Source organism: Manacus vitellinus, unplaced genomic scaffold (genome assembly GCF_001715985.3).
Source record: "Manacus vitellinus isolate BGI_N305 unplaced genomic scaffold, ASM171598v3 scaffold_4_pilon, whole genome shotgun sequence".
Classification (NCBI taxonomy): Eukaryota; Metazoa; Chordata; class Aves; order Passeriformes; family Pipridae; genus Manacus; species Manacus vitellinus.
This window is the reverse complement of record NW_021940604.1, coordinates 16,508,193-16,534,030: the sequence shown is the minus strand read 5'-3', so window position 1 is coordinate 16,534,030 and position 25,838 is coordinate 16,508,193. Positions and strand designations below refer to the sequence as shown.

The 25,838-nt window shown below is 38.7% G+C and overlaps 1 protein-coding gene across 2 annotated transcripts in view; it reads left to right on the top strand.

Moving 5' to 3' along the window:
• The window catches only part of PKIB (cAMP-dependent protein kinase inhibitor beta), a 29,488-nt gene extending 4,273 nt beyond the window's left edge, over nucleotides 1-25,215 (top strand). The window contains exons 1-3 of one of the 2 annotated variants that reach the window (XM_018077839.2): nucleotides 6,748-6,770; nucleotides 19,689-19,863; nucleotides 24,304-25,215. In XM_018077839.2, the coding sequence (XP_017933328.1) occupies nucleotides 19,716-19,863; nucleotides 24,304-24,389 (234 nt within the window). In that variant the 5' untranslated portion in view covers nucleotides 6,748-6,770; nucleotides 19,689-19,715 and the 3' untranslated portion in view covers nucleotides 24,390-25,215. Of the gene's footprint in view, nucleotides 1-6,747; nucleotides 6,771-19,688; nucleotides 19,864-24,303 lie in introns of those variants that run through there. The other variant, XM_018077838.2, reaches the window with a different exon arrangement.
• Nucleotides 25,216-25,838: the final 623 nt, after the last annotated feature.

Here is a 25,838-nt window from a genome sequence, read left to right as displayed (position 1 = left end):
ACCCGGGACTCATTGGCAAGAGACTGACTTCTTACATCAGAGAAGTGTAAAACATGTTTCACATCCAATCATCATCTTGACTGATTCTGTACCAGAGTTCAAACCTATGCCAGTCTCTCCCTGTGGCCTTGTAAATCTGCTTGGTGAAGATGATGGTTCTAACCAGTGCTGGAAGTGAAAGTTACTGATTTCTTCCTGACTACCTCATCCATTTACTCCCATCTGAACAGACGAACTTTGTTTCCTTAACTTGTTTTCACTGTGAAAGAGATGACTGTTCTTTTTTTTCAGGAGACAGACATTTTAGTCTATCCTGAAATTTGTCTGTGTTGTTATTCTGAAGCAAGCATCAGCGGAATGTGGCCTCTAAGAAACCACCACAATCTGCTTCCTCACAGACCTTTCTTCATGTCTCATGTACCCCATCTGTTCAGAAAGTATTCAGCAAAGTCAAGTAAGATTCCTTGCTTTGATTTAAATCATTTTTTTAGTTGTTCCAGAAACGGTGACCCTAATTTATTTTCATACACAGAACTATTTTTTAGAAGACTAAAAAGCATAAAGTTGAACTAGTTTGTACTTTTTCTCATTTATATTATTTGTTCCTTTACCCTCCTCAGCTGACATCGAGAAAAACTCAGAAAGCTCGTGCTTTTCTTCAGCAGCAGAGTCAGAATCCATACAGAATGGGCAGATAGACATCATCTAAAATTTGCCCATGAGTAGTCTGAAAGAATAACTTTATAATAAAATGTGAAAGAAAGTTAGGAAAATGGCAGAATTTATTTTCCTTCCTAAAATTAAAGGGACTCAGTTTCCAATGTGTTAAAGTATATAACAAAAGTTATAACAAGAACACTTCTTTTTTGCTCTTAGGCCACTGTTGAATGTTTGGTATTACATTTTTCCCCTAAAAATGTTACTTTGAAGAGGAAATTTGCTAGGCTGGCTTACAATAAGGTGAGCAAAGTCTCTCCCAGAAAACACAGCTCCTTGTTGTCAGAGAGGTAGGACGGTCAGTTTGTCTCTAAAAAGTCACTTCATTTTATCCAGTTATGCTGCCTTGAGAACTGGTCATCACTGTTTTCTTAGCAGTTACTAAGAGTTCACTAACTTCAAATTCAGTGATTATCTTGGTATGTGCCTGAGAACTTCTCTCCAGAAGAGCAATGTGAGCAAGACTTTTCAGAACCTGGGTAAATCAGCCTTCTATTTGGTGAGGGGAACAAAACAAGAGGCATTTTCTGATGTATGATGAAGTGCAGATGTATGATTCATGATGAAGTGTAGGCATCATAAAGGCTTCACTATGTGATGATCCAGCTCTTGAACTTGGTACAGCTTTGTCAGTGTTTGGGGATTGAGGTGGCAGTAGGAGACACATGTGATGTAGGAATGATAAACCCAAAAATTGATGCCTAGAGTTTCCAAAATAATTGCATGAATAACTTCTGCTTATTTTGGACGTTAGTGGTCTGTTTAGTGCTGTGCGTGTGTCTAACAGCTACACTGACTTCCTTTTTTCAGAACTCTTAACCCCAGTATTCCTCACAAACTAATGTATGCCATGTATTTAAACATCACCAAAGGCTGGCAAGAGGCATATTTTTTTCCCTGAGTGTAGTTGTATTAAAACTGTCTAAAATTCTTTCCAGAATAAATAATCTCTGTTTGAGTTTGGTACATGCAAATAATACATACAATTGAAAACTGACTCTTCAACTTTCTTTTGATCTTGTTCCTTTCCTTTTATATCACTAGCAGGGATAAATTCTATTAACCATTCCATCAGGGAGATAGGAAAAATCAAACTATTAGTTGTGGTGAGTTAACATAGTGTGTAGCAACAGAGACCATTACAACTGTGCAGGTCTGTGTTGTGATTGATCTCATTCACTTTCAGTTCCAAGAAGCATGTAAATGTCCTAAGATGTTTTGCAACTGTTGTCCCCAAAAGAACAGTGTCTTGTTGGGGTCTTCCTGAGTGCTTTCTTTAGCAGTATTTTTGTAATGTAATGTTGGCAATGTAAGGAAAATATTCTTTCATAGAAACACTCAGCATGTTCCATGCAGCATGGTCGATGCTTTTTAAGTGTAAACATACAGTGTTTTGGGTTGGTTTGATTTTGTTTTGGTTTTGCTCATGTTGGTTTAACCCTTTCTAAAAGCTCAGTGCTGCTGACAGATTTTATTCAGCTAGTTGGGAGCTAATTAGAGAAAAGGACACGTAAGAATTCATGGTTTGTGGGAACAAAACAAGCACAGTAATTATGGTGCTCAACTGCAAATGTGGAAGTTGTGAATGTTGGCCTGACTCCAAGGCCTCTTTCTTCTTGTATAAAAAATAGTCACTGCATAAATTACAGAAGCAAGTTTCCTTAGGTGTAAAGCATAATATTTTTCCTCTGTGTTTCAGGTGGTGGCCTGACTAATGCCAGTCCTGACTCCCAACTTCAGTGGCATACATTTTTTCCCCCTCAAAGAGAGCATCGCATTAGAGGTTAAAGTGTAAAGAATAGGGCAAAATTTCAGTTGACGTCAAAAGAGCAGCATTTCAGTTAAAATACTTCTGCACAGTGTAAAGTGCTATTGCTCAACTTCATTTCTTTCCTGCTGATCAAAACATTCATGCAGGAGACCGCAGCTCAAGGCAGTTTTTATTCAAATCACATTCCTCTGGGCATGTTTTCAAAAGGAGGAATGAACTGTGCCTGGTGATTTGAAGGTGTCATTGCAGACGTGATGACTTTGTTAGCTGAAGTGAGCGGTGGGTAGATGCAGATGCCGCCTGACAACCCAGAGCAAGGCAAAGTCCGTGATGAGTGGGATCCCTAGGCATGCCCTTCTCCCAGATATTACCTGTTGGTTAGTTCTGAGTGGTTGTCCTTTCGTGTATGAAATTTGTAGGTTGAAGCAGTTTTCTGAAGCATCCAACTTGGGAGAGGAAATTTTGGCATCTAGTTCTTCAGTTTGGCCTCTGTATGCTTTGCAGGCCTGTTACCTCAAGCAAAGGTGTTGTGGCTCTTGTCATACATGCACATGCTCTTGGCTGAAGAATGAAGAAAACCCACTCCCAAACGCTATGAAGAATTGTGGTGTGTGAAACAAGAAAAAAGGCAAGAGGAGTTCCAGGGGCAGTAGTGGGCCTTTATCATGACAGTCCACAAAAAGTTAGACTTCGCAATTGGCTGCTTGCACTGTGCTTAACTCCACCTTTATTTGCTTTAGAGAAAAGTGTGGGTTTATCAGTTGTAGGGGTGACCCCAAATATTTTCATATCCAATGAAACTCAGAGAACTTCTTTTTGTCCCTGGTCTTCTCACCTTAATGGCTATGGCAAGAGCATTCAGAGAGAAAATAAATTGGATAACGTATCTCCTCGGTATAGGAGATGTGGAGCTGTCCATACCTAATAATACAAAATAAATGCACATTAAAAATAACCTGAAATGCCTTTCTATGCATCTTATAAACCCAAGAACCTTGTGGACGTTGATCCAATAATATATCTCACGTTCTAATTTTGATTTCTTTAAAAATTAATACAAGATAGTTTGGTTGGTCAGTCTATAAAAAGATTAACCTGAGTTTCTCAAGTGCACCAAATTCAAGTTCAGAATACTTTGTTCATATATTAAAAAATTAATAAATAGAACTTCTTATGGTAGAAAAAGTCAGTAAGTAAGGGTCTCAGCAGAATTATCTGGAAAATTAATTTCTTGAAATGCAAAAGTGGTTTACTAAATGATTACATGTCCGAATGGACTTTACACAATCCAAACATGTCTTTTGTGATACTCTGAATGCTCTCGATGCTGCAAGACCAACAAAGTTTGTCCAAGTTTACAGCAAGTAATCTGTCCTTGCATATGTAGTAGGCAAACTTTCATTAAAGCATCCTGATGCATATTAGGAAGCTCTTAGATCATTAATTTATCTGGCACCATGTCACTTGCTGAACTTCTAAGTGTAAAAATTTGGTTTCTGAGTAATGGTTTTGGAAGCTGCAGTAACAACTCAGAAAAATCTATCCTTTAGCTAGTAGAAAACGCTGGAGAGCTGCAAATATGTATGATATATGCGCTTTTAAACTTCAAAATAGGAAAGAGAGAACCCATCAACAGACCTTTTGTATGTGCATGTTGTTTTCTTCCTCTCCCCAGCACTTAGGTAACTCTAAGGCAGCTAAAATAAACACACAAAATGTCAGGTTTGAAAGGACATGTGCAAAGAAACTATTTTGGACTAAGGACGTGGTTCAAAGCACTTAAAAACACAGTTTGTCCAGTAATGTATCAGCTGAAATAAAAGCATGGGGTTTGGTCTTCAGGTGAGCAACAGATTCAGAACAAGATGGCATTTTAACTTGAGATAACATTCACAATTTTATGCTTTCCTGCTGATATCAGGCATGATTTATTGTGGGGGGGAGGAAGAGAAGAGAAGAAAACAGGTTGGAAGGGGGGCTAATGGTGCTGTAGACGTTGCATTACCCTGAGTTGTTTGTGAGCATCAGCATGGTGGCAACCACATACTTTCTGCTGCTGTAGAACGGGTAGAAATTGATAACATTTTCTGTCTCCCTGTATTCACAGATACTGTGAATTCACTACTCCCTGTAGTCTCCTCAGATCCTGGCTCTTAATTAGAATCCCATTTTTACTTTGCCCTGCCAGCTATACTAAAATAAATGAAGCATATCTTGTAACCAATGGTCAAAGGCAGTTATGTAGGTGAAGTTTTTTTCAGATAGTGCTAATTAAGCAAAACAATAAAATGGCCATAATCAATATGCACGAGAAGAAAACTAATTTTACAGAGTGCTAAAAGCTTCAGGGAAGATTGTGCTTTTTCTGTAAATTTATGCATTCTTAATTGTATCAGCTACTGTTGCAGAAATGTTGAGGTGGAAGCTGAGAAGTGTTACAGTTTATTTTGAAATATTTTGAAATCCAGTCATCTGTCTATGATGAACCCGTATCTACTTCACATTGCTGGTTTTCATATTATTATTCTAACTTTCTGGTACAGCATTTTTATAACTAATACCTGTGAAAAGGGCAGGGGTTCTCTGAGCTCTTTGCAAAGTTTGTACAGGGTTTCATGAAGTATTATCTCTCAGTATGAAAGTGCAGAGGGAAGAATGTTCATCCGAGAGAGGATATGGGGAAGAAAAGGTTGTATTTGGCAAGTGCTGAATTGTTTAATAGATATGTGTAGACTTTAGCGTGGTTTCATTTCAGTGTGGTACCCAAATTAATACATTAATTGTTTGAAGGTTAGCTTAATAGAACCATTTAATCAAAATTGTTTCCTTTTTTATCTTCTTTTCATGTCTAGGTTAAATACTTGAAATAGAGATGACACTGTATAGAAAAGGAATACGTATCTAGGCAAATTATTTTCTATTTCTGCTACCTGACTTTATGTTTCCACTGACATCCACTGAAATGTCCATTTTTACTTTAGTAACTAAGTAATTTGCTGATGTGAACAGTTTGTACTAAGATCACTATCTCGATTGCCCTGGTGTACATCTAGAGGAACATAACTCCTGTGGGATTGCTCTAGATATACGGCATCCAAGTTTTACTCAGCATTGGTCCTCTGTGTTGAAGAAACCTATTTGATAGTAAATAAAACCTCACCTTCCCCCCAGTCCCTCAACTGTGGCTGACTGACCCTTGAAAAACATCAGTGGAGAATGTCTTGTCTTGGCACAGAATATTGAATCATTTCCTTAACTGAGAAGTTAATTTTCCTTCAGTGTTCCTTTCCTCTTTTTACCCTGCTGACATGTTCAGCACAAAAGAAGCTTTTTTTGTTCTTATGGCTTCAAATTGTTTCAGCCTTCCTGATTTTTAAAAGCAGGGAGGCTTTTCCAGTGGCAGTTTGCTTCTCTGGTAGTTATGTGACAGCAGGTTATTTTTGAGGAGACGATAGAAGCCAGAGCTGCTGGCATAGCTCAAGCAGTGGCTTTCTCCCGTAGCTCATGCCTGGCCCCTCTTGAAGAAAGACCATGGCGTGGATGCTGGGGGCATACCTGAATCACAAACTTCCAGGTTTAGGGAAGGCAGAATTGGGCAGATTGCCAAATAGCCGTACTAGATGACCCTCTTCTTGTAGGCTAGTTGGTTCTCCAGGCAAGTCAACTGACAGCTAATACAAAATTAAGCAGTATGGCTATTTCCAGGCAGATTTCTTGTCTGCTGTGAAATCTGTGTGCAGATGCTGAAATTTTAACTTGTTTGCCTTTGCTGAAAATGCATTGGGAAAGTATTATTTATCTTAAACAACGTGGAAGTAGTTTTTATGCCAGTTACATGTTCTCTCTTTGAATAGCAGAATGCTGCTGGATAGCAGAATGCCATTGGACAGCCAAAGCTTGTTTGCTTACACTATGTCCAGGCAGCAGTTGCCACCTTTGGGGTGAATATAACAGCATTGCTGCTGCAGAGAGATTTGCCCTCTGTTATGGGAGGATGTAGAATTCCTTTAATGACATGGGTGTAAGGACTTATTTTTGTACCAGAAATGCCCTGAATGGAAAGGTTGAAGTCCAGAAGTCCACCTGCAAGGCATGTGCTTCTTTATGTGAATTTGTAATCTGTTCCTTTAATTTAAATGCATGCAAGTTTGTCTTCCCTCTTGGCAACAGTTCTGCTTTCCCTTGGTGTTTTGCTGTAGTCAGCTGAAAAGCCAGACATTGAGATCATGTTCCAGTTGTTTCTGGGCATCTCTGGTATTCATCAGCCCCTTTTTGCTGTCCTGTAAGTAACTTTTTTCTTATGCTCTCATTTTCCATATTGTATTCTCTACCTCTTTTAAGTCTGTTTTTAAAATGTACTTTAGCAACATTTCATAAGCATCTATCATTCCTAAAGAAGTTTAGTTAAAGAGCTGTGTTTGTTTCCTTACTGCCTTGAACAGACTAAGCAAACAGAGAAATTCCCCTTAATTTAAACTTGTAGCCTTGCCAGTGTACTCCTGTTCACTGGACATTACACACTGTGGAAGTCATCTTTGTCTTTCTAGGCTCTGCTTTGAAATGCCAGAGCAAGCATCTATTGGTATAATAAATGTGGTTAGATTAAAAGCCAAAAAGACTCTAGATTATATGTTAAAATTTTGTTCTTTGGCTGTGGTTGTCTGTGCTTTAGGGAGTTTCCTGCTGAGAAGTACAGAAATGGGTTCAGTTTCTCTGTTGGGGAGGGGAAGAGGGATTCATCAGGCAAAACCATGTATGTGGCCCTTAAGATGCAGATTGTCAGGTCAGTCCTGTAGTGACGTATGTGTCACAGCCAGGTTTCTGGAGCCCTTTGTGACCATCAGGAGTCTGAGATGGAGCAGTGGACACAAGCAGCTCTGAAATGAGCAGGAATAGCTGCTTTTGCTTGGACTTGGCCTTCACGCAGTCATCACAAATTTGAGAGACTCTTTGCAGTTTAGGGAGGAGTGCTGAAACTTCTCAGGCAGGAACAAATCTTGCTCTTACTTTTTTCCGTCTGTCATCATAAATGAGTAGGGCTTTATGGAGGGGTATCTGCAGAGATTTATTTTCTGACAGTACTCTCCTTAACTTCCATGTCATTGAACAAATCTGTATTGGTTTAGTTGATGTTACAAGGAACAGAATGTGCCCCATGGTTTTAAAATGAGAATAGCATACAGGTCTGTTCAGTGAAAGGTCATGCTTATTCATCTGCAATCAAGAAAATGCAGAACTATTTCTGCACTTTTTAAAGAAAACCAAAAGTTATAAATAAAACAAACCTTTCAAGTGCTCATTTTAAAGTGAGACATAAAAATGTAGAAGAATGTTTCCTCTCGTGCCTGTAGTCTTTAGTAGCTCTTCAAGAACAAGAGATCATCTGCAGAAAGACTCCCCTGAAATCTCACCATATGCAGTTTTCCACCCAGATTCATGCAAGACTCTAGGGATGGGGTGTAGGCTCTACTGAACTCCAGTGCTGAGTGGTGTTTAGAAAAAGAGAATCCACCATCTCTAAGGATATGCACTCACCAGGAGACCATGGCAAGCAACCTTCTTATTTTTGACCTTTCGAATATATAGGTCTTAATGCAGAAGTAAATGTCAATACATAAAACAAGGAGTAAATGTTTTGAGTGCTACAACATCAGCATAATCCCTCAGTGATCTGCACTTGTCAGTCAGTATCATTTCCAGGTTTTGGTTTGAAATGCTCAACTCGTATTTCCACCAAAAAAAAAAGAAAAATCCCATGGAGTTTCCAGTTAAGCCTGATGATTAAAGCACTCGCCATATCCATAGCAACTCAAACTGACTGTCCTCCCACACGGTGCCAGCCCCTAACTACTGGCAAGCAACTCTTCAGGAGCAGTCAGCAATCTCTCTCTTGACTAAACCTAGTAAAAAAGTTTCATTAAAATTGATGTGATTCAGGAATGGCATGGTTCCAACAGACCTCTGTGCAGTGGAAGTGCAGATTCTTCTGTAGTGAAAAACAGTTTTCAAGATGAAAATCCTATCCAATTCAACTCCAAAAGGAAGCAACATTTGCTCCGACCGATCTTGCTTGTTGCTTTTGCTACTCATTGTGGAAGAATGGCTCTGATGGCTCTGCTCTAAGATGTCAAAATTAAACCCACCTCTCACTCAGAATACAGCAGATTAAACGTTAAACTAAAATTGAAAAGACCAAGAGAAAGTGAACTGATTAAACTTTTATACCCAAAAGATTCAGTATGTGGAATTTCTACTTAAATATTGTTTGTATGACAAGTAGGAACAAGACTTGATTGCCTGTTTATATTTTGGTGTCATTCCTCCACTTTTCCTTAAGCATCAATGGCCCATGAAGATTAATACAGTTGAATAAAAGTTCTGTGGCTCCTGGCATCCCAGCTAAAATACCTTAAGGGTCTAGCTGTACTTAGAATCATAGAATGGTTTGGGTTAGAAGGGATCCTTAGAGGTCATTTAGTCCAACCACCCTGCCAAGGGCAGGGGCATCAGCAACTAGATCAGGTTTCTCAGAGCCCCATCCGAACTGACCTTGAATGTTTCGAGGGATGGGGCATCCACCACCTCTCTGAGCAACTTGTGCCAATGTTTTACCACCCTCTGTAAAAAGCTTCTTCCTAATATCTAATCTGAATTGATCCTCCTTCAGTTTAGAACCATTACCCCTTGTCCTGTCACAACAAGCCCTGCTAAAAACTCTGTCCCATCTTTCTTCTAGGCCCCTTTTAAGTACTCAAAGCCTGCAAGTACTTCATTCAAATAATTTATAAAAAGCACATTTTTCTCTCTGCTGTCATCTCTTAAATCATCCTATATGTACTGGTTGTTTTCCATAGCCTAATTATCTTTTGGGATCTAAATACACCTTTTTTTGGTCCCTATTTGAAGCACTTTACCCAGGTGCTTCAATAACAGGGCATGTTTACTGAAGCATCATTTACCAAAATGGAAAAGATTCTTTTTAAAGTCATCTACCTTAATCTGAGATAATTTTAATTGAATTATTTAAAATACATAAATTCAACTGTGTGCAAATTACCTGACTGCCAGCCTCATGCATGCCTTGGGAAGGTCTGTTTGGTGCTTGTTCTTGAACAACAGATCAGTTATAATATTTGGAGGTAGGGATTTGCTTTTAGGGCTTACTTTTTCTGAGAGACGATAATTTTCCTCAATTGCCAAGTAAGATCAGTGAGATTCTAAAATAATTTCCTTAGTATATTTTACTAGAATTTTGATTGAAATACATCTTTTGTTTTTACCAAACTAGTCTGTAACTGTGAAGCCCTAAGATAAGAAGGCTGTTTTAATGTCCTAGGCTAAGGGTGTGGGAGGGTAATAGAGATGATTCATATTTTGATAAAATAGAAGTATATTGAAATGCTAAAGAAATTAAACATGTTTAGGCTTGTAACTAATATGAATTTTACCTATTAGACATGTTCTCCTAGGAAAAAGAGACACTCTAAAATAGCATGAAAGTCAGGCAGGTTTATAAATTGCTGTGATCGATGGTATCCTTTCAGCAGAGTCACAGAGGAAACAAATGGAGTCATCTAAAAATAGGAAGGCAAGAACAAGTATAGTACTGCAGATAAACCCTTCACCTGAAGTGTAAAGTTAATCCAAAATAAATTGGATAATCATATAGCCTATTCGTTTCTATCATTAGTCCTCAGGAGATTGTGAGTTGTGGATTTTTGATTTATTTCATTTCTCTCATCAGTGATATTCAGTGGAGTAGTAGCTCATTCACAGAAAATGTAAGAACAAGATGCTCTCAAATATTTGTACCCCCATATTCCTTGTTCTGTGGAGAAAGTTTTCCCCCAATCTCAGAATTTTCTAGAAGAGGAGTAAGTCTGAGGTTTGCATTGTTCTGATCCTTTGTGCCTGTGCGTGTAAATACTCTGCAGTCTCTGACCTTTATCTGTGCAGTGACAGATTTTTTGGTGTGCAGATAAGCAGAGACTGTATCAGGTGTCTGATCCTCTGGAGACAACTCCTGTCACCAAATTTGAGTGGGACCAATCCAACTCATTGGTCTGCTCTTGAATGTCAAAGAGCTCATTCCTAGTACTGTCTCCTGTCTGTATTAGCAAATTTCAGTGGAAGCAACAGAAACCTTGCAATTAGATGAAGCCAAGTACATGCAGAACTGCAGGATCAAATTGTAAACCTCTACTGTCAGGATATGTTTCAGTGAATTGTAATTGATTGAATTTTTTTTCCTTGCATGTTAAAGTCTATTGTAAATATAATTGAGAAAGTCTTGTGAATCAAGGTCATTGTTTATATTATAAACCTAAAGGAAGACAGATTTCTCCAATCTCAGTCTATTTTCTTGGTGAGTCACCATGGGAGGGGGCAAATTTTTCAAACTGTAATTTCGTTAAAATCAGAAAATAGGATAACTGGCAAGATTGAACAGGTAAACTCTAAAGGATATAATCTGAGTGGAATTGTATTAGAGTAAGCATGATGTATGCTGGAGAATGAAATGAAAATGAAAAATTAGTCATTTAATATTGAAGAAATACTGTTTCTGAGGCAAAAGTTTATGCTAAAGCGTAAATAAAATATTAATTGAACATACAGAGCAGGAACTGAGGGTCTAGATTTTCAAAGACAGTGCAGCAAAGTCATATAACTACTCACAATGTAGCCATATGTCCTATTGATTTTTAATCTTAGTGAATCTTGAAATCACTGACATGTTGAGCACAACAGTAGGAAACTTCAGTGTCTCATTAAAGGCCTCTTCAGTGCACCAGGTTGACTTGCAGTTGGGAGTTAGCTCCATTTTGTTTGCATTAGACTTCGCTTGCCAAATGGCTGTTTGCTGCCTGGGCATACTTTAAAAGTCACCAGATTACTGTGAAAAGCAGTGTTCTCCTCTCTGCTGGTTCATCTTCCCCTGAGGGCAAAGTGAACCAAAGTGATTTTGTAGAACTTTCCAGCACCACTGGTGGCCTAAGGACATGGTCAAGACAGAGTTCTTAGGGAAAGAAAATATTTTTTTATTAGTTAGAAAAATGTAATTGGAAAAGCTTTTGGGTATACCAGCGGAGATGTCTTTATAGAATTATTCTGCAATAGTTCACTTATATTTGCAAAATTAAAGAGTTTTTACTACCCTTGAAGTGAGTTAATAAAATAATATTTTATTACCTAATTAAACATTTAATGAGTTGAGCAAACATGTTTTTCTTTCCAACATCCTATCCAGTGAAGAATGCCAAATTAAGTATTTTGGATTGGATTTCCAGAAGGATCCGTGGATGGACCAGAAGAATAGTTTAATCCAGATCACTTATGGAGTACAAGAAGCAACTGAAGTGAGAAACATATGAATAATTATGGGGGAAATAGTTATGCAGAGCTTCATGATGAAAGGATGATGCTGAGACCCTGAGAACTGTGTTTGAGTGAAGTGTTGGAGTGATGTCTGCAAGATACCTTAGTGGCTCTCAGACTGATATTTGCTTTTTGTGAAGAGAGTGGTAGAGGCATTAACAGTCAACATTACCAAAGTAACTGAAGTTGTCAACTGCTTTGCCTGTCAGGCTGGTGCTTAAGGAAGCTGCAGAATAATAAAAGCTTGGAGGGTTAGATTTACAAGGTGGCTCATGACAAAGACAAGCAGGCTTTGTTGCAGCTTGCTGTGGTAAATAAAATAAAAATAGCCTTTATTAGTATGTTAGCACTTTAACTGCTCAGTAAAGAATGGAGAGTTAAGCTGACTTTGTATCCAGACCTCTGTGTAAGTAGCAATTTAATACTAAGTTTCACTTCATTTTTTGTTGGTTTGGTTTGTGTTGGGAGATTTTTTTGTTTGGTTTTGTTTGTTTTATTTGGGGGTTTTGTTTGTTTGGTGTTTGGTTTGGGTTTTATTTTGTTTTGGGGTTTGTTTGTTTGTTTTTGTATTAGACTGCTATGACTAGTTTTTGGTCTGGAAATGGTGACTCCTCCTTGTGTGTACACAAGACATTGGAATGGGCTGCCCTGGGAGGTGGTGGAGTCACCATCCCTGGAGGTTTTTAAGATGAGACTGGATGTGGCACTTAGTACCATGGTCTAGTTGTCAGGGTGGGGTTGGGTCATGGGTTGGACTCAATTACCTCAGAGGTCTTTTCCCACCTGGTTGATTCTATGATTCTGTGATTCTAAATTACTCCTCATGTATATTCCTGTAAGTGGGCAACATTCTCTTGGATTTCAAGCCAGATACAGATCCTAAGAAAGGATTTAGAAGGTTGGAACTTCGTGGCTGAACTCAGAAAGTTATTTGGGGGTATGTGGGACAGGTGATACTTATACATATTGCAATAGGAAATGAAAACTCTGTGAGGATGAATGGCCAAAATATAAGAGGAAGAATTAAGTTGGTCATTGATTTGTTACCACTGAACTTTATTTCTTGTTCTCTAGTAGAGGATGTGTTTGATTTCTTTCCAGTATAGCTGATGAGTTTGAATTGAATTGTGTTTCCAATGAAGTCGACAAACATTTATGTTTGTCATTGCTCTTGGTCACTCACAGACATTTGGAAAGTGATGTGCTTGCTTGCCTGGTATTGACTGCCTTCAGCTAATGTCACTTCATTTATTACTTACTGCAGATAACTTCTGATTCAGTTGTCAGTATCATGACCCCTTCTCCTCTCTCCCTTATTTTCTTTCACAAAGGGAAAATTGTGCCATTACTTAGAACTGTTATTAGTTTTGTAATGTGTTCTCCTGTGCACTGGAGCACTGTGCATACTCAGGAATCAGACACAGTTCACAGTAAAGCTTTCTACTTTGCATGGGCTTGCAGAAAGTGAACTTCACAATTGGTATTCTCCAGAAGCATGAAGGCAGCAGGATTAATAAATTACATGACTTTTTTTCTCTTGTCCCTCCCATGAGTATAATATTGGTTATCAGTAAGAATGTTCTTCTGGTGCAAGAGTGTATCCAGAGCAGAAGGAACACAAAAGACATTTGTGCTAAATGTCTGTCCAGCTGTGTACACTGTAAGCAACCAAAAATGAAAACCTGTTATACAATACACCAGACTTTGAAATATCATCTCACAAATGTTGTGTGTTATATTGGCTGTAACATCCAGACTGACACAGATATAGAAGGACTCAGACATGCTTCTGCACTGTAGATTTACTGAGATGGGATATAGGTTAGTTTCCCTGTAGGGAAAAACAGCTCATCAGTTTTTCAGAGAACATGGACTAGAGAGGCCAACTCTTTTTGTACAGGAAACCCAAATCATCCTCCTAACATGAAATAATAAAAGGAACTCTTGTTTCAAGTTTAGTGATGTATTAAAAAACTGAAAGCTAACAAATTTACTTCTTTTTCCTTAATTAATCACTTCTAACATTCATACAGTCAGATGTATTGTTTCTGTATATTAAGAAATGTGTGGTCTCTTGTCTTAAGCCCCAAACAAAATCAAGACCTCTGTGTTTGGATATACGTATAGTAAAGAGCACTTGCTTATCTTTCTGTGTGCTTCCCAGCACTAGGGTTACCAGTGTGTTACAAATGTTCCTGATGTGAAAAAAACACATAGCAGAAATTTTTCTCACAAAATTTGTTATGCAAGTGCCCAGGTTACTGTTAGTCATCATCATAATCTCTGGGCTGTTTTCCTTAAAAGCACAATGTTCCTAGGTTGTTTTTTTTTCCCTTTTCTGTAATACAAAAATGCCTCACAGTAAAGTATAAGGATTACATGAGCACATATAGTGAGAATGTTCCTGTTCTGAGACCTTTGGTAAGAGGAGGCAAAGCCATCAGGATGCAGTTGCAGCAGAAGTGGATGTGAAAGCGTGACAACTGCACAGCAAGGGGATGTGGTTTTCAACTCAGTTGCATGGTCAGAAGCATTTCCTTCAATAAGTTTTCTGTTTTGTTCTCCTTACTTAGAAAGTTTTGAACCTACAGGTGCTTGGAGAACACTTATTACTTACAAGTAAATAAAAATGAACTAAACAACACTGAAAGGACTAAAGTTCTTTCTGAATATAGTAAGATGCTGAAATGCATCTAACAGTAAGAGACCCTCAAGACGTAGAATCAGTCAGTATGGCTCTGAAAGTACTACTTGGCTACTTATTTTTCATCTGTTTGTGAGAGGATTTCACACTTTCTAGTTTGTTCCTATTAAGGGGCATTCAAAAGGAACAGTGTTTGCGAAGTGTAGCTTTCTCTGCTACAGGCAGAGACTGTTCCTAAGACCTAAGACAAGAGTTTTTGACAGAATGCCTGAGTGGCAAGGAGTGATATGTTTGGTCTTTCAGTCTCCTGTGGAGTGGAGTTGCCACAATACCAATGTCAGGAACCTTTTGACATTTACTGAGGAACAGTTTGTCCTTCCAAGAAGAACAAAATCAGTATTTTGTCTGTGTGAGACAGTAGAAAGCTCAGAAGAAATAACAGCTTTCACAAATACTTAAGGTGGTGATTTATCTTCTTCCTAACAGATAAGAGTGAGGAAGAGATAGCACTGACATTTCATGTGGACCGCTACAGCTGAGCACCTTGAAGCATTATTTCTCTTGTTGCTGCACGCAAGTTGTTTCAGGAGACTTATTTGTTCTCTTCCTTTGTCATTTATTTAAAGAAATTCTTACCAGCTTCTGTGACTCATTTTCCTCCAAAGGGCTGGCTATACTGCCAACAAAAGAGGATTCAAAGATTAACAAACTAGCTGTCTCTCAGAAAAAATGTCACTAGTAGTTTACCTGCCATTATTTTGTCTGAGAATGATTACTTGAATGTCTCATACATCAGTAACTGAGTTTTGCTTTTCATTGTAGCCAGTTTTCACAAGCAGAGCACTTCCTTTCCGCTTGCACACCTGTTTTGACCTGCCCCTAGAAGAAGCGGAGGATAACCCAAGTTCTTATTAATTAATCCCTTGGGGTGGATTAGAGTGAAAATGACACTGAATAATCGGTGTTTGAAAACATATATATGTAGGGTTTATTTTAGAACAATTTTGTTTCAAAGGTAAACAGGTATGTTGCCATTTTGGGTGTTATCATCTATATCTATCATCTATAGCAGTATATCAATCATTAGAGCATAAGGATAACACTTAAGGAAATGCATAAGAGAGAGAAAGGGAAAGAAAAGATAAAGGTGGAAAGATATATATAGTCACTGCCCACTGGATCCAGTGATGAAACTTGGTAGTTGCAGCTTCCATGTCTATTAGTTGAAGTGGTGGTCTTGATCTGTTGGGGGTGGGGAAGGGAAACCCACACGCTCAAAGAAGTTATGAATTATTATATATTTCACGCTCAGGTGCGACTACCTTGTACTTTCAGGGGTGGGGAGTTTTACCATGGGTAGTGTCACGGGCCATGCCACGAGCCTCCAACATCTCCAACAGCCCAGGCCAGATGTGCAGAGTTCACCTGAAGGGCATGGCAAAAACGGCTCATCCCACCTTTCAGTCCTCTACACCTCAGCAGCACCCTCAGGAGGATGGGCCCGGCTGGGTGAGCAACCGTCTCTTCCCAGCCTGCAAAAGTCCCCTAGCGGTCCCAGAATGTGTAAATCATTAACCATTTCAGTCTCTGACGACACCTGAATGGTCTGATATGCATTCTGTGTGGTCCTGCAGGGATTTCAGAGGCACATATGAGAGGATTAACCTAGTGCTCCCAAAAACCTGGCCCAGGAATGAGTTTCAAAGTTACTCTGGTGCCATGGAGTACTGATGGGAGGCCAGGCAAAGCCTTTGGTCTCTAACTTTAGTAGATGAGCTTTTCTGGGACATCCATCTGCTTTCCTACTACTGACCCTCCTGCAAACAGCCTGCATCCCTACCCAACTCTTTGTTTCCACGCAGTCTCCTTATACTTTTGGGTAGCTTGGGTTTTTGCTGTGGAAAAAAGGGAGCTGGGGAAGTACAGAAACAGAAGTTTCTGTTTTGGAAATCTGGTGCTATTCTTTTAGAGCTGTGCTCTGTTAGTCTGGTGAGCAGTGACACGGGAGAAAATGGATAATAGTAATTTGGAAACTGAGAGAAGCAACTGCATGCAGGAGTTGGCAAGATATAAGTATCTTTATCTTGGATAAGGCTAGAGCAAAATGGGTTCAGTGAAGCTGAAGGAGATGTTGCCAGCAGGAGGAGGAGTGGAATTGAGAAAATAGGTGCTTTGCACATTGCAATTATTGTTTACTCTGTGAGTAAGGATGAATAATACTGTGCTTAACAGATGCAAGAAGATGCCAGAAAGGTAGATATTTCCTGATGGATATGTTTAAAAAATTAAAGGTAGAAACAGATGAAGAGGAGAAACTCTACATCCTTACTTGGATATAGGCCCTAGAAAATACTATTATAAGAGAGCATCAGAATTAAATTGAAAATATTCCTTAGAACATTAAAGAACAAAATGCCATTTCTTTCAAGTACAGCAGCAAGCTGTTTTGAATAACGTCTGTCATATGTTTGGAGGTGAACTTAAGTTTTGATTTATATGGACCTAAATGGACTTAAGTTTTTAAATGTCAATTCTAAGCATGCTGTGATAGTCCCTCGTCTCTCAAATATACTTAAAGAACATCCTGTGCTAGCATAGTGTAGCACAGAAAAAACAAAGGTGAAAACATACAACCACTATGTATATAAAGGATGGTGTACTTATATTATTTTTACATAACTCCATTTGAATTATGGCCAGCAGATGTATTGATAATGATCAGCTGATTTTCTGTCTGACAGATGTTCTAGATTTGTCTCTGCACACTTTTTTAATCAAGTGCATAAATCAAAATTCACTTACACAAAGGTGTGTCAGAATGTGTCCTTCATCATCTTCCTGTGTTGTCTAGTATTGTGCAATGAAGGGAGATTACATCATAGGACAAAGAGGATAGGAGAAAGAGGTGTGCTGGAGAGGAGAGGGAGGGATTCAAAACAAGTACACAAGGTGGGTAAGTTGAAACTCTACTGCAGAAGAGAGTAGTTTAATATAGCGTGAGTTGTAGAGCAGATTTTCTCCATTTAAAAAGTAAACATTTAGGGACCAAAACATCCATGCAGGAGAGAAAAGATGGAAAAAACTCCACAAGGCAGGCTTGAGAAAGTCTTTGGTGTGTTTGAACACTAATGTCATTCTGTAGATCGTCATGTGGACAGGAGTCAACTCGCAACAGCATTATTGTCTTCACTGTATAAATGGCTGAAATGAAATGGGCAGGAACTGCAGCAATAGCGTATTTTAGAACTGGGAACAAATTTTAACAGGTTTACTAAACAAAAGAAGATCCCAAGTATTTTCTGTTCTTGCTCTGGTGAGCATGTGAAGAAAACATTTAGAACACCTACAGTTAAGTAAATATGGACACGCACAAAAAAACATGGGACTGTCTGTAAACATGGATTCTTTCTCCTTATTTTTATATTACATGTCAAGTACTGAATCTTAGCCATTTTAATTAATACATAGTATAGTGCTATATCTGAGAATGTCAATGCATGTACTTTATGTATTTTCTCAAAAGTTGCATTCTTGAATATCCATGATTTTATATTCTTGCCACTTATGGAAAAGATTCATTTGGACTTGACCTGTTTTCATGCAGGACAGGAACCTTCTGCTAAATCTCCAGGTCAGAACTTTTACTTACTGACTCTGGTTAAAGAAAGTGGTTTATTTGTATGTTCAGGTCATCTTTCAGACTTGCAGATTTTACTCGTGCCTTCATTTCTCACCAAAAATTATGCATTTCTTCTATTACAAAGTATTTAGAGATATAAAGAAGATGAAGAATATTTATTCTTGTTTCTGGAGTGACACAGCTGAAAGGCACTTTGAGGGAGAAAATGTTTGTGGTGCAAATGCCAAGTCAGCATCAGTAATCAAATTTCTGCTCCTTCCTTCCTGCAAATCAGAGCAAGTCGTGTTTGATCTCTATTTCTATAATTTTTTATTTCCATGAAATAAAAGCACTAATATTTCCCAACCTTAGAATTTTAGAAAGGGGATTATGATGCTTTGCTTCTTACACGAACGACACTAAAAACACTAACATGATTGTGATTTTCCTTATCCAGTTCTTATCCTAAATACGGACAGTTGTCAAACAGAAGCTGACAGCCTTCCATCGGATTGGTCTCCGGTTCCATCTGTATCCCTTCTCACTCAAAGTACTGACCGTATTTACCCAAAGAGACAAAATTCCTGTTTCCATATTGTGCACAGAACTGCATTCATATAGGGCAAGTAACTATTGTTTTTGAGTAACAGATGCCTAATTATTAGAAATTACTCTGTTAATTATCAGCAATTATTGTGTAAATTCTGGTCTGATAGTCTTTTGTGACTGCTAATGGCAGTTTTCACACACTATCCCTGTGTGCCACTTGCAGACAAGTATCGCCTCTTTCTACTCAGGGTGTTCTCACTTAATCTGTTGCCCTAGGGTGTGATCCTGCAAACACCTCCGTGCCTGATCCAAAGCCCATTTTGGTCAGCAGTTTTCCTATTCAATTCAATGGGCTTTGAGACAGGGAACAAGGGAGTAGAGCGCTGTTGACTCTATTATTTCAAGGATTCAGTTACTTATTAGCTAAAAGTCAAATTCCCAAGCGGAAGTTCAACCAGGCTAACGAGGAGTAGAGGAAAACAAGTGGTTTGGTATCTGCTGGATAAAGAAATTTTATGAAAAATTTCAGTTTGTTTTTTGAGAGGTCTTTTTTGTATAATTTGCTCCTCTGTGAAACGAGTTTGTTCTAACAAGATTGTAAATAAGAGTCTGAGCAAGATTGATAATAAAGAAAACATGCTTTGCTTCATACATACTATGACAACAGAGTTTCAGTTTCCTTCCAGGTAGTTGTATGGCAAAACCACTTAAAAAAAGGGAACAGGTCATGAAAAGACATACAGATGGCTGGCAGAAAGGGCTGCTGCTGACCCTGTTCACAGGTTTGTAAGTACAGAGTTGTTCATAGTGCTAATGTGATGTGCAAAGGAAATGGACAGACGTTCTTTTATCTTCAGCTGGGGCAGAAATAAAGCTTAAGCACTCAGTATTGAAATGTATGGGTTTTAATAACAAAAGAACCATTGGGCAAAGCCTATGGCTATTGTATTGTTGAGCAGGTGATTAGCGTCCATCAGGCTACTGTTTGCCTCTTCTGTTTGTTCCGTTTGCAGACGTTGCTATGACGAAAGGAATCAGCAATGACTGATGTGGAGCCTGTGGTCACAGATTTTGCAGCATCAGGACGGGCAGGGCGCCGCAACGCCTTACCAGATATCCTGGGCTCTCCTGCTGGTGCTGGGACTTCAGACCTGCCACACAAACTGGCTGATCTCTCTGTTTCAGAAGGTAATGGCTGCACATGCAGACAGGAACATTTTTATGCAGTCGTCCTTTGCTTTCTCTTTAAGACTTCTGCCACCACACAGTTTTGATGTCAATACTGACATTTATTTCTTCATTTATAAATAAGTTCAACCTTCCAATGCAGTTCTCTCTTGTATCTCCTGATAAGACAAGTTAATAGTAACCCAGACTAAGTCTGCCATATTCACCCACAGATTCAGTGTTCAGCAGCCTGGGGAAACAGTTCAGTGCTGGGAACTGAATTCCAGTTCCCCTTAGGAAGAGCAAACATAGTTGCATTGATGGGCAACTTGGAAAACCCATCGCTCCAGCTATAAATTCAAATGTACTCCTGCACTGAGATAACAGCACAAGACAGCGAGCTGTGGTGTTAATCCAATGACAGCTAACCTAACTCAGGCATATACATTAAGAGTAAGGTTTATAGTGATTTACTCCTGATAGTAGGCTTTCAACTTTGCTATCTGAGACCAGTGCCCAATTTCGCCATGTCCTTTAATTTGATAAGGTGCTCTGTTAATTTAGCACAGGTCTAATCAACACCAGCTTTGCATGTGAGCTTTTTACTTTCAGAGTGACTTCAGGGGGATTTTCATACTCAGAAAAATCTGGTTTCTAATGCATATGAAGTGAATATTATAGGTTGACCTTAAACATGGTTTGCCCCTACTTTTTTAATCAGAATCTTTTCAGCAAACCTTTTCATCTCATGCCCATCACTGTTGCTGCCATGACAAATGCCACCACAACTGATGGTCCCACATCCAGGAGCAGTGATGGTGTGGGTGCAGCACAGGGAAAGGCAAGCCTGCACTGAGTTGTGGAGGGTCCATGAATCTGAAGTAGATTATAGGAGAGATGAGGATGCATGTCCTCATTTTACATTGCCTGAAGCAATTACACGATGTTGAGTTTACAGCTTCCTAAAGCACCATAAAGGCTGGGGGGGAGGATTTATTTGATCACAAATTGTCGTTGCTTTGGTGATTTAATTTATATTCATGTATTTGGGGTTCTGTAATCTAAACCAAACATGGATCTAATCAAAGGAATGCTGGGCAGGTGGAAAGAACACTTCCAGGAGGTGTGACAGGGGACCAAATGACCTTACCCTGACTTGAACTGGGAAAAGAGAGGAAAATAAGAATCTAAATGGGTGCTGGAAGAAGACATTACTTCTGAGAAAGGAAGGTGCAAGGATTTATGAAGAAAATAGGGTGGAAATAAAGAAAAAATTGTGAAAGATGGCAAGGTCAGATACCCTCAGGCTGCAGGGTAATAGTGAGGGGAACTAGGAGAATCTGGAAGAACAGGTGGGATTCCTGTGACAGAGTACAATCAAAGTAAAGCTGGGAGTCCTGTGAGTCCAGTTAAAACTCTTTGTCTCAAGGAGAGATTTTTTTCGCTATGAATATGAACATTATGTCCCTGCAGATTTTCTCCTTCTGGTGTGTGCAGATGAAGCACCGGAAATCCATTCTGAAGTACAAACAGTCACTTAACATTTAATGTTCTGGTTTTCAAATATTATGGGGTTTTTTGTTCCAAATAGCTCTTCTGCCTGGCATGGTCAGGCTTCAGCAGGAAAGAATTGTTTCCATTACCAAAGGGGAGATAGATGGGAATTCATATTGTTATTAGTGTCAGGAGCTGTGGAAGTGAAATGACAGGTTCAATCCACTGAAATATTCATTGCTATATTAGGGGTAACTAGCCTTTGTATTGTCTAGAGAAGTGAATCTTGAGGGAGTTGCACCATGTTAGACCACAAAAGAATACAACAGCTATAGATAAGTTTCTCATGTTTGTTTCACTTTAGCCTCTGGAAAGTTTAGTAGTTGGAAAGAATATACTTTCTAAAGCATAAAAATTTTCTCTCTTCAGTCTCCCCCCCCCCTCGCCAAAATAAACGGGAGAGAGGGAAAATCTTGTTATAAGAAATGTTACAGCATAGTATAAAATAAGTATTTAGCCCTCCAGACAGAATAGTCCTCCTCTCCTAGTACCCATCCAATGTATTAAGAGGAAGAAATGAAACATAGCTATGTTAGTTTTAGCAAAATGTAGCGATGCTTTCTTACAAATACAGGTACCAGCACTGCTGAGATTTGAAGAACAATTAAGATCATGGAATTGTACTTTGTTTTTGTCATTGCCATATAGCTGTGCCAGAGATTGCTGGAAGGGAGCAGATTCTGTTATCAGCAGTTTACAGCAGTGATAATAGGAAATGAATACAGGATGCAGTTAGGTTCACTGACTGTTTGGATGCTTTTTGGGGATGGCAATTCCATAAGCATCAGATAGGAATTACAGCCTCGTTGTGTTGTAAGTTGAACTTTTGATGAGGCAGCAAGCAAATTGAGAAGACTTCATCAAAATGGAAAGACAATTTTGAAGATCAAATACTGTGACAGGGAGTTTGTTTGCAAAACATTTGGAGCTCAAACAGGCATCTCTTTTTGCCTGTTTCAGGCTATAACAATGAATTGTTAAAAATTGAAAGTCATTTGCAGCTCAGAACAAAGAAGTTAGATAAATGAGAGAAGTGCAGAAGATGGAACATGTGGCTATATAAAGTATGCCCTATTTTGTTTCTGCTCTGAAATTCAGATTCAGTGAAGATTATGGGAAGTGGTGAGGAGGACTCTCTCCATCTTGTTTCAAATTTAGCTAATACTCATTGTATCATACATTTCCTCTTTCTAAAATGCTTTCAGCTCCTGTCATAGTGAAAAATCAGGAACAGGATGTGCTAATACCTTTTGTCTGTCTTAGAAAAGAGATTTGCTTTATTTATACAAGGATAGTAGCTGTGTGATACAGATGTCCATGTACTCTGCAAGCCACACCACATTAATGTTCTGATGAGATTAGAGGGAGAGATTCTGGCACCAGCTGTTTATCTTGGAGCCTAACTCTGAAATGAAGACCATCTGTATCCTGTCTGATTGTCCTCTTATGGTGCATAAGTTTTGGAGGGTGGAGAATTTCCACAGGTGATCTGGTGGGAGGTTGTACTGGAACCAAGTTAAACAGCTGATTGGTGTCACTGGTGATCCAAAGGTTGAAGAGGAGGTTGCAAGACGCAAAGAGAGAGCAAAGAAGCTATACTGGTCTCCCACATTTGGTAATCTGCATTAAGGCACCATTCTGTCAATAACCTTTATTGTTTGCTGATTTTTTCCTAGGTGACTGTGTATAACTATCTTGATACACTCAGCAGCTTAACACCTGTTTGCACACCTAAGTGCTACCAACTATGAGATTAGATTTCCTCTAACCGTTTTCCTCTACCCTGTTTGCAAGACTCCTCTATTATTAGACATCCAACCCTGTACAGAAACAGCCAATAGAAGATATTGCTTTGTCTACCTTACCACAACAGTGCTGTGACACCTAATGTTGAAGGGTGTCAAATAACTCAGTTCTTTATTTACCAGTATAGACCTCCGAAGCCTCTAAACGTCTAGCCAGAATTAAAAACATAATCAGTTGCTGCCAACAGCTTTAGCTGATGAATTGTGTACAGCATTATATATTTGCTATGATATGTAGAGATCAAGACATGTAACTCTTTTGGGTGTTTGTGATATTTTATAGCAAGTCTCCAGGGCAAATAGCTGAAAATGTACTCCTTGGATTATTGCTGTTAAAGTAGAAGATGGTACAGCCAGAGTAGACTTCTCCTTGTCCCCAAAAACTATGTGCTGCCATAGATTTGGGTATTCTGTTACCTCTGGTACTGCCATGTGGGGCTTGAAGGTAATGTGAAAATTATTATGGTTATAAAGGAAATTGAGGGAAGAGAAGTTCCTGTTTCTTAGTGATTAAACTTGAGGATCAAAAGAAACAGTGTGGAACTCTTCATATAATGACCAGGCACACTGGGGAGCTTTTACGTATATTAGTCATGTAAGAATTCAACTCCAATCTATAGAAGAGCAAACTTCCAAATCAGAGTAATAAAAAATCCCTCCTCTTGTGAAGACAGGGTGAATTCACATAGGTATTTCTTGGCAAAGAAGGTCAGACAGATAACTGGCATGTTCATAAACTGTAACATTATCTACCTGAAACCAAGCAGTGCTCAAAGGAATGCAATATTGTAACTTGTCTATGGAAATGACCCATGTAAAAAAAGAATAACAGTAATACAGAGTTATTTCCAATTTGTTTCTTAAAGCCAAATACACATTGATCAGTCTGTGCAAGGAACAGACAAATCAACACCAACAGGCAATTGCTTTTGAAAGATCCTCTGCAAGGTCTTTATCTTGCAAGTTAATTTCTGTTTCTAAAGCATCCAGGACTGTGGTAATAAAGAGCCAGTCCAAACAGAGATGAACTCAAATATTTGGCTGCATTAAAAAAGCTATGAGAATGTGTGTGGTATAAATATTTAATTCTGTCTATTTTTAGATGCAGGAGCAGAGGGTGGAGAAGTGCCATCATCCAAAGCCTTGCTGGAAAGTCAAGAGGCGGAACAAAAAAGCAATGATTCCTAACACCTAAGGACTGCTGGGTTAATGAAACCTATCAACAGACTTTCCAGCTTCCCTTTGTCACCCTTTCTGAAGTGTGGTAGCAACTTTAGGAGCATAGACATGGTTTTGCAACACACTTGTATCTAGATGACATTAATGTGGATGACATACTGTTTTTAATACTGTCATCCTTCAAAACCAGTGTTCTACACATCCAAATGGGAAGAGAACTAAAGAATGTATCTCTTGTTTGGGGTTTTGTCATGGTCATAGTATTCATCCTAACTAATCTTCTTTGACAGTTCCAACTAATATATTTAGCAGATGTTCCAAGAATGATTGTTTCAAAATAAAAATCCTGTATCTTAATTTCCTAAAACAGCTTCTCTCTGACACAGAGGTGTATTCACTCTCTCCACCATGATATTAAGTATATATTAGATTACAGACATTATCTGTAATTTATCTCCTGAGATTTTTGTTCTCATTAGACATATGTAGATGGGTGTGAGAAATTAAAAAAAAAGAAAATGTTTTCTTTCCTTTTCCTGTCTCCAAAAGGTTTTGTAAACTATTTAAACACCACTGTTTTCAAACTCTCCTTAGCGCTATTTGATTATGGCATATCTCCCACTCTTACAGTCTTGCCACTTCTGTAATTTGTTTTCAAGCTGAATATTGTAGCTGTTCATGTGTATCTAAAATAAAGTAGCCATGTTTGTATATGATGAATATTGTTTAATCTCACTGTGGAAATTAATTATCTATAATCTTTTCTGTCTTGGGTTGATTCCTCGATGTTTCTCCTGTATGACAAAACCCTATAATACATGCTTCTTTTATTTTATCTAGAGTTTGCTTTATTGTTTGCTGACAATGAAGATGTTTCAATCATTGTGATTTTTACAAAGATTTTAAGTAAAGCTTTTTGTCTCTTGAAAGGAATTGTTTTGCTATCGAGGTCATGCTCCTGAAAATACTTGGCATTCATTCCCTTATTGTAGGAGACCTAAGATTCAGGTACAGGCAAGCACCTTCACTATAGCCTGGGTAGCAGCCATTTACATACATCGTGAAACCTAACCATGCTTTTATTTGCCCACTGTTGCGTTTTAGCCAGACAGAGGAAGCATCTTTGATGGGTACATTCCACATTTGACTGGTATTCCATCTATAAAATATCTGTGTATTCTACAGCTGGCAGAGAACTTGTAAGAGGCCTCTCTGTACAACTTCCATTCCTGCTGTGCACTTACTCATGCCCTGCTGTTTGGGGACCATTCAATAAAGGATCCAGTTGCAACTGAACTGACATTTACTTCCCTTCTCTTTAACCTGTATTCATGTAACAAGTGCAACATCATAGGGGTTTTTTCAGGTTTGAAAAGGTAAAATAACTTACTCCATTGGAGAAAAACAAGTGACGTAAGAGAGTCTGAGAGACTGAAGTAGCTGATGCAGGAGGATCAG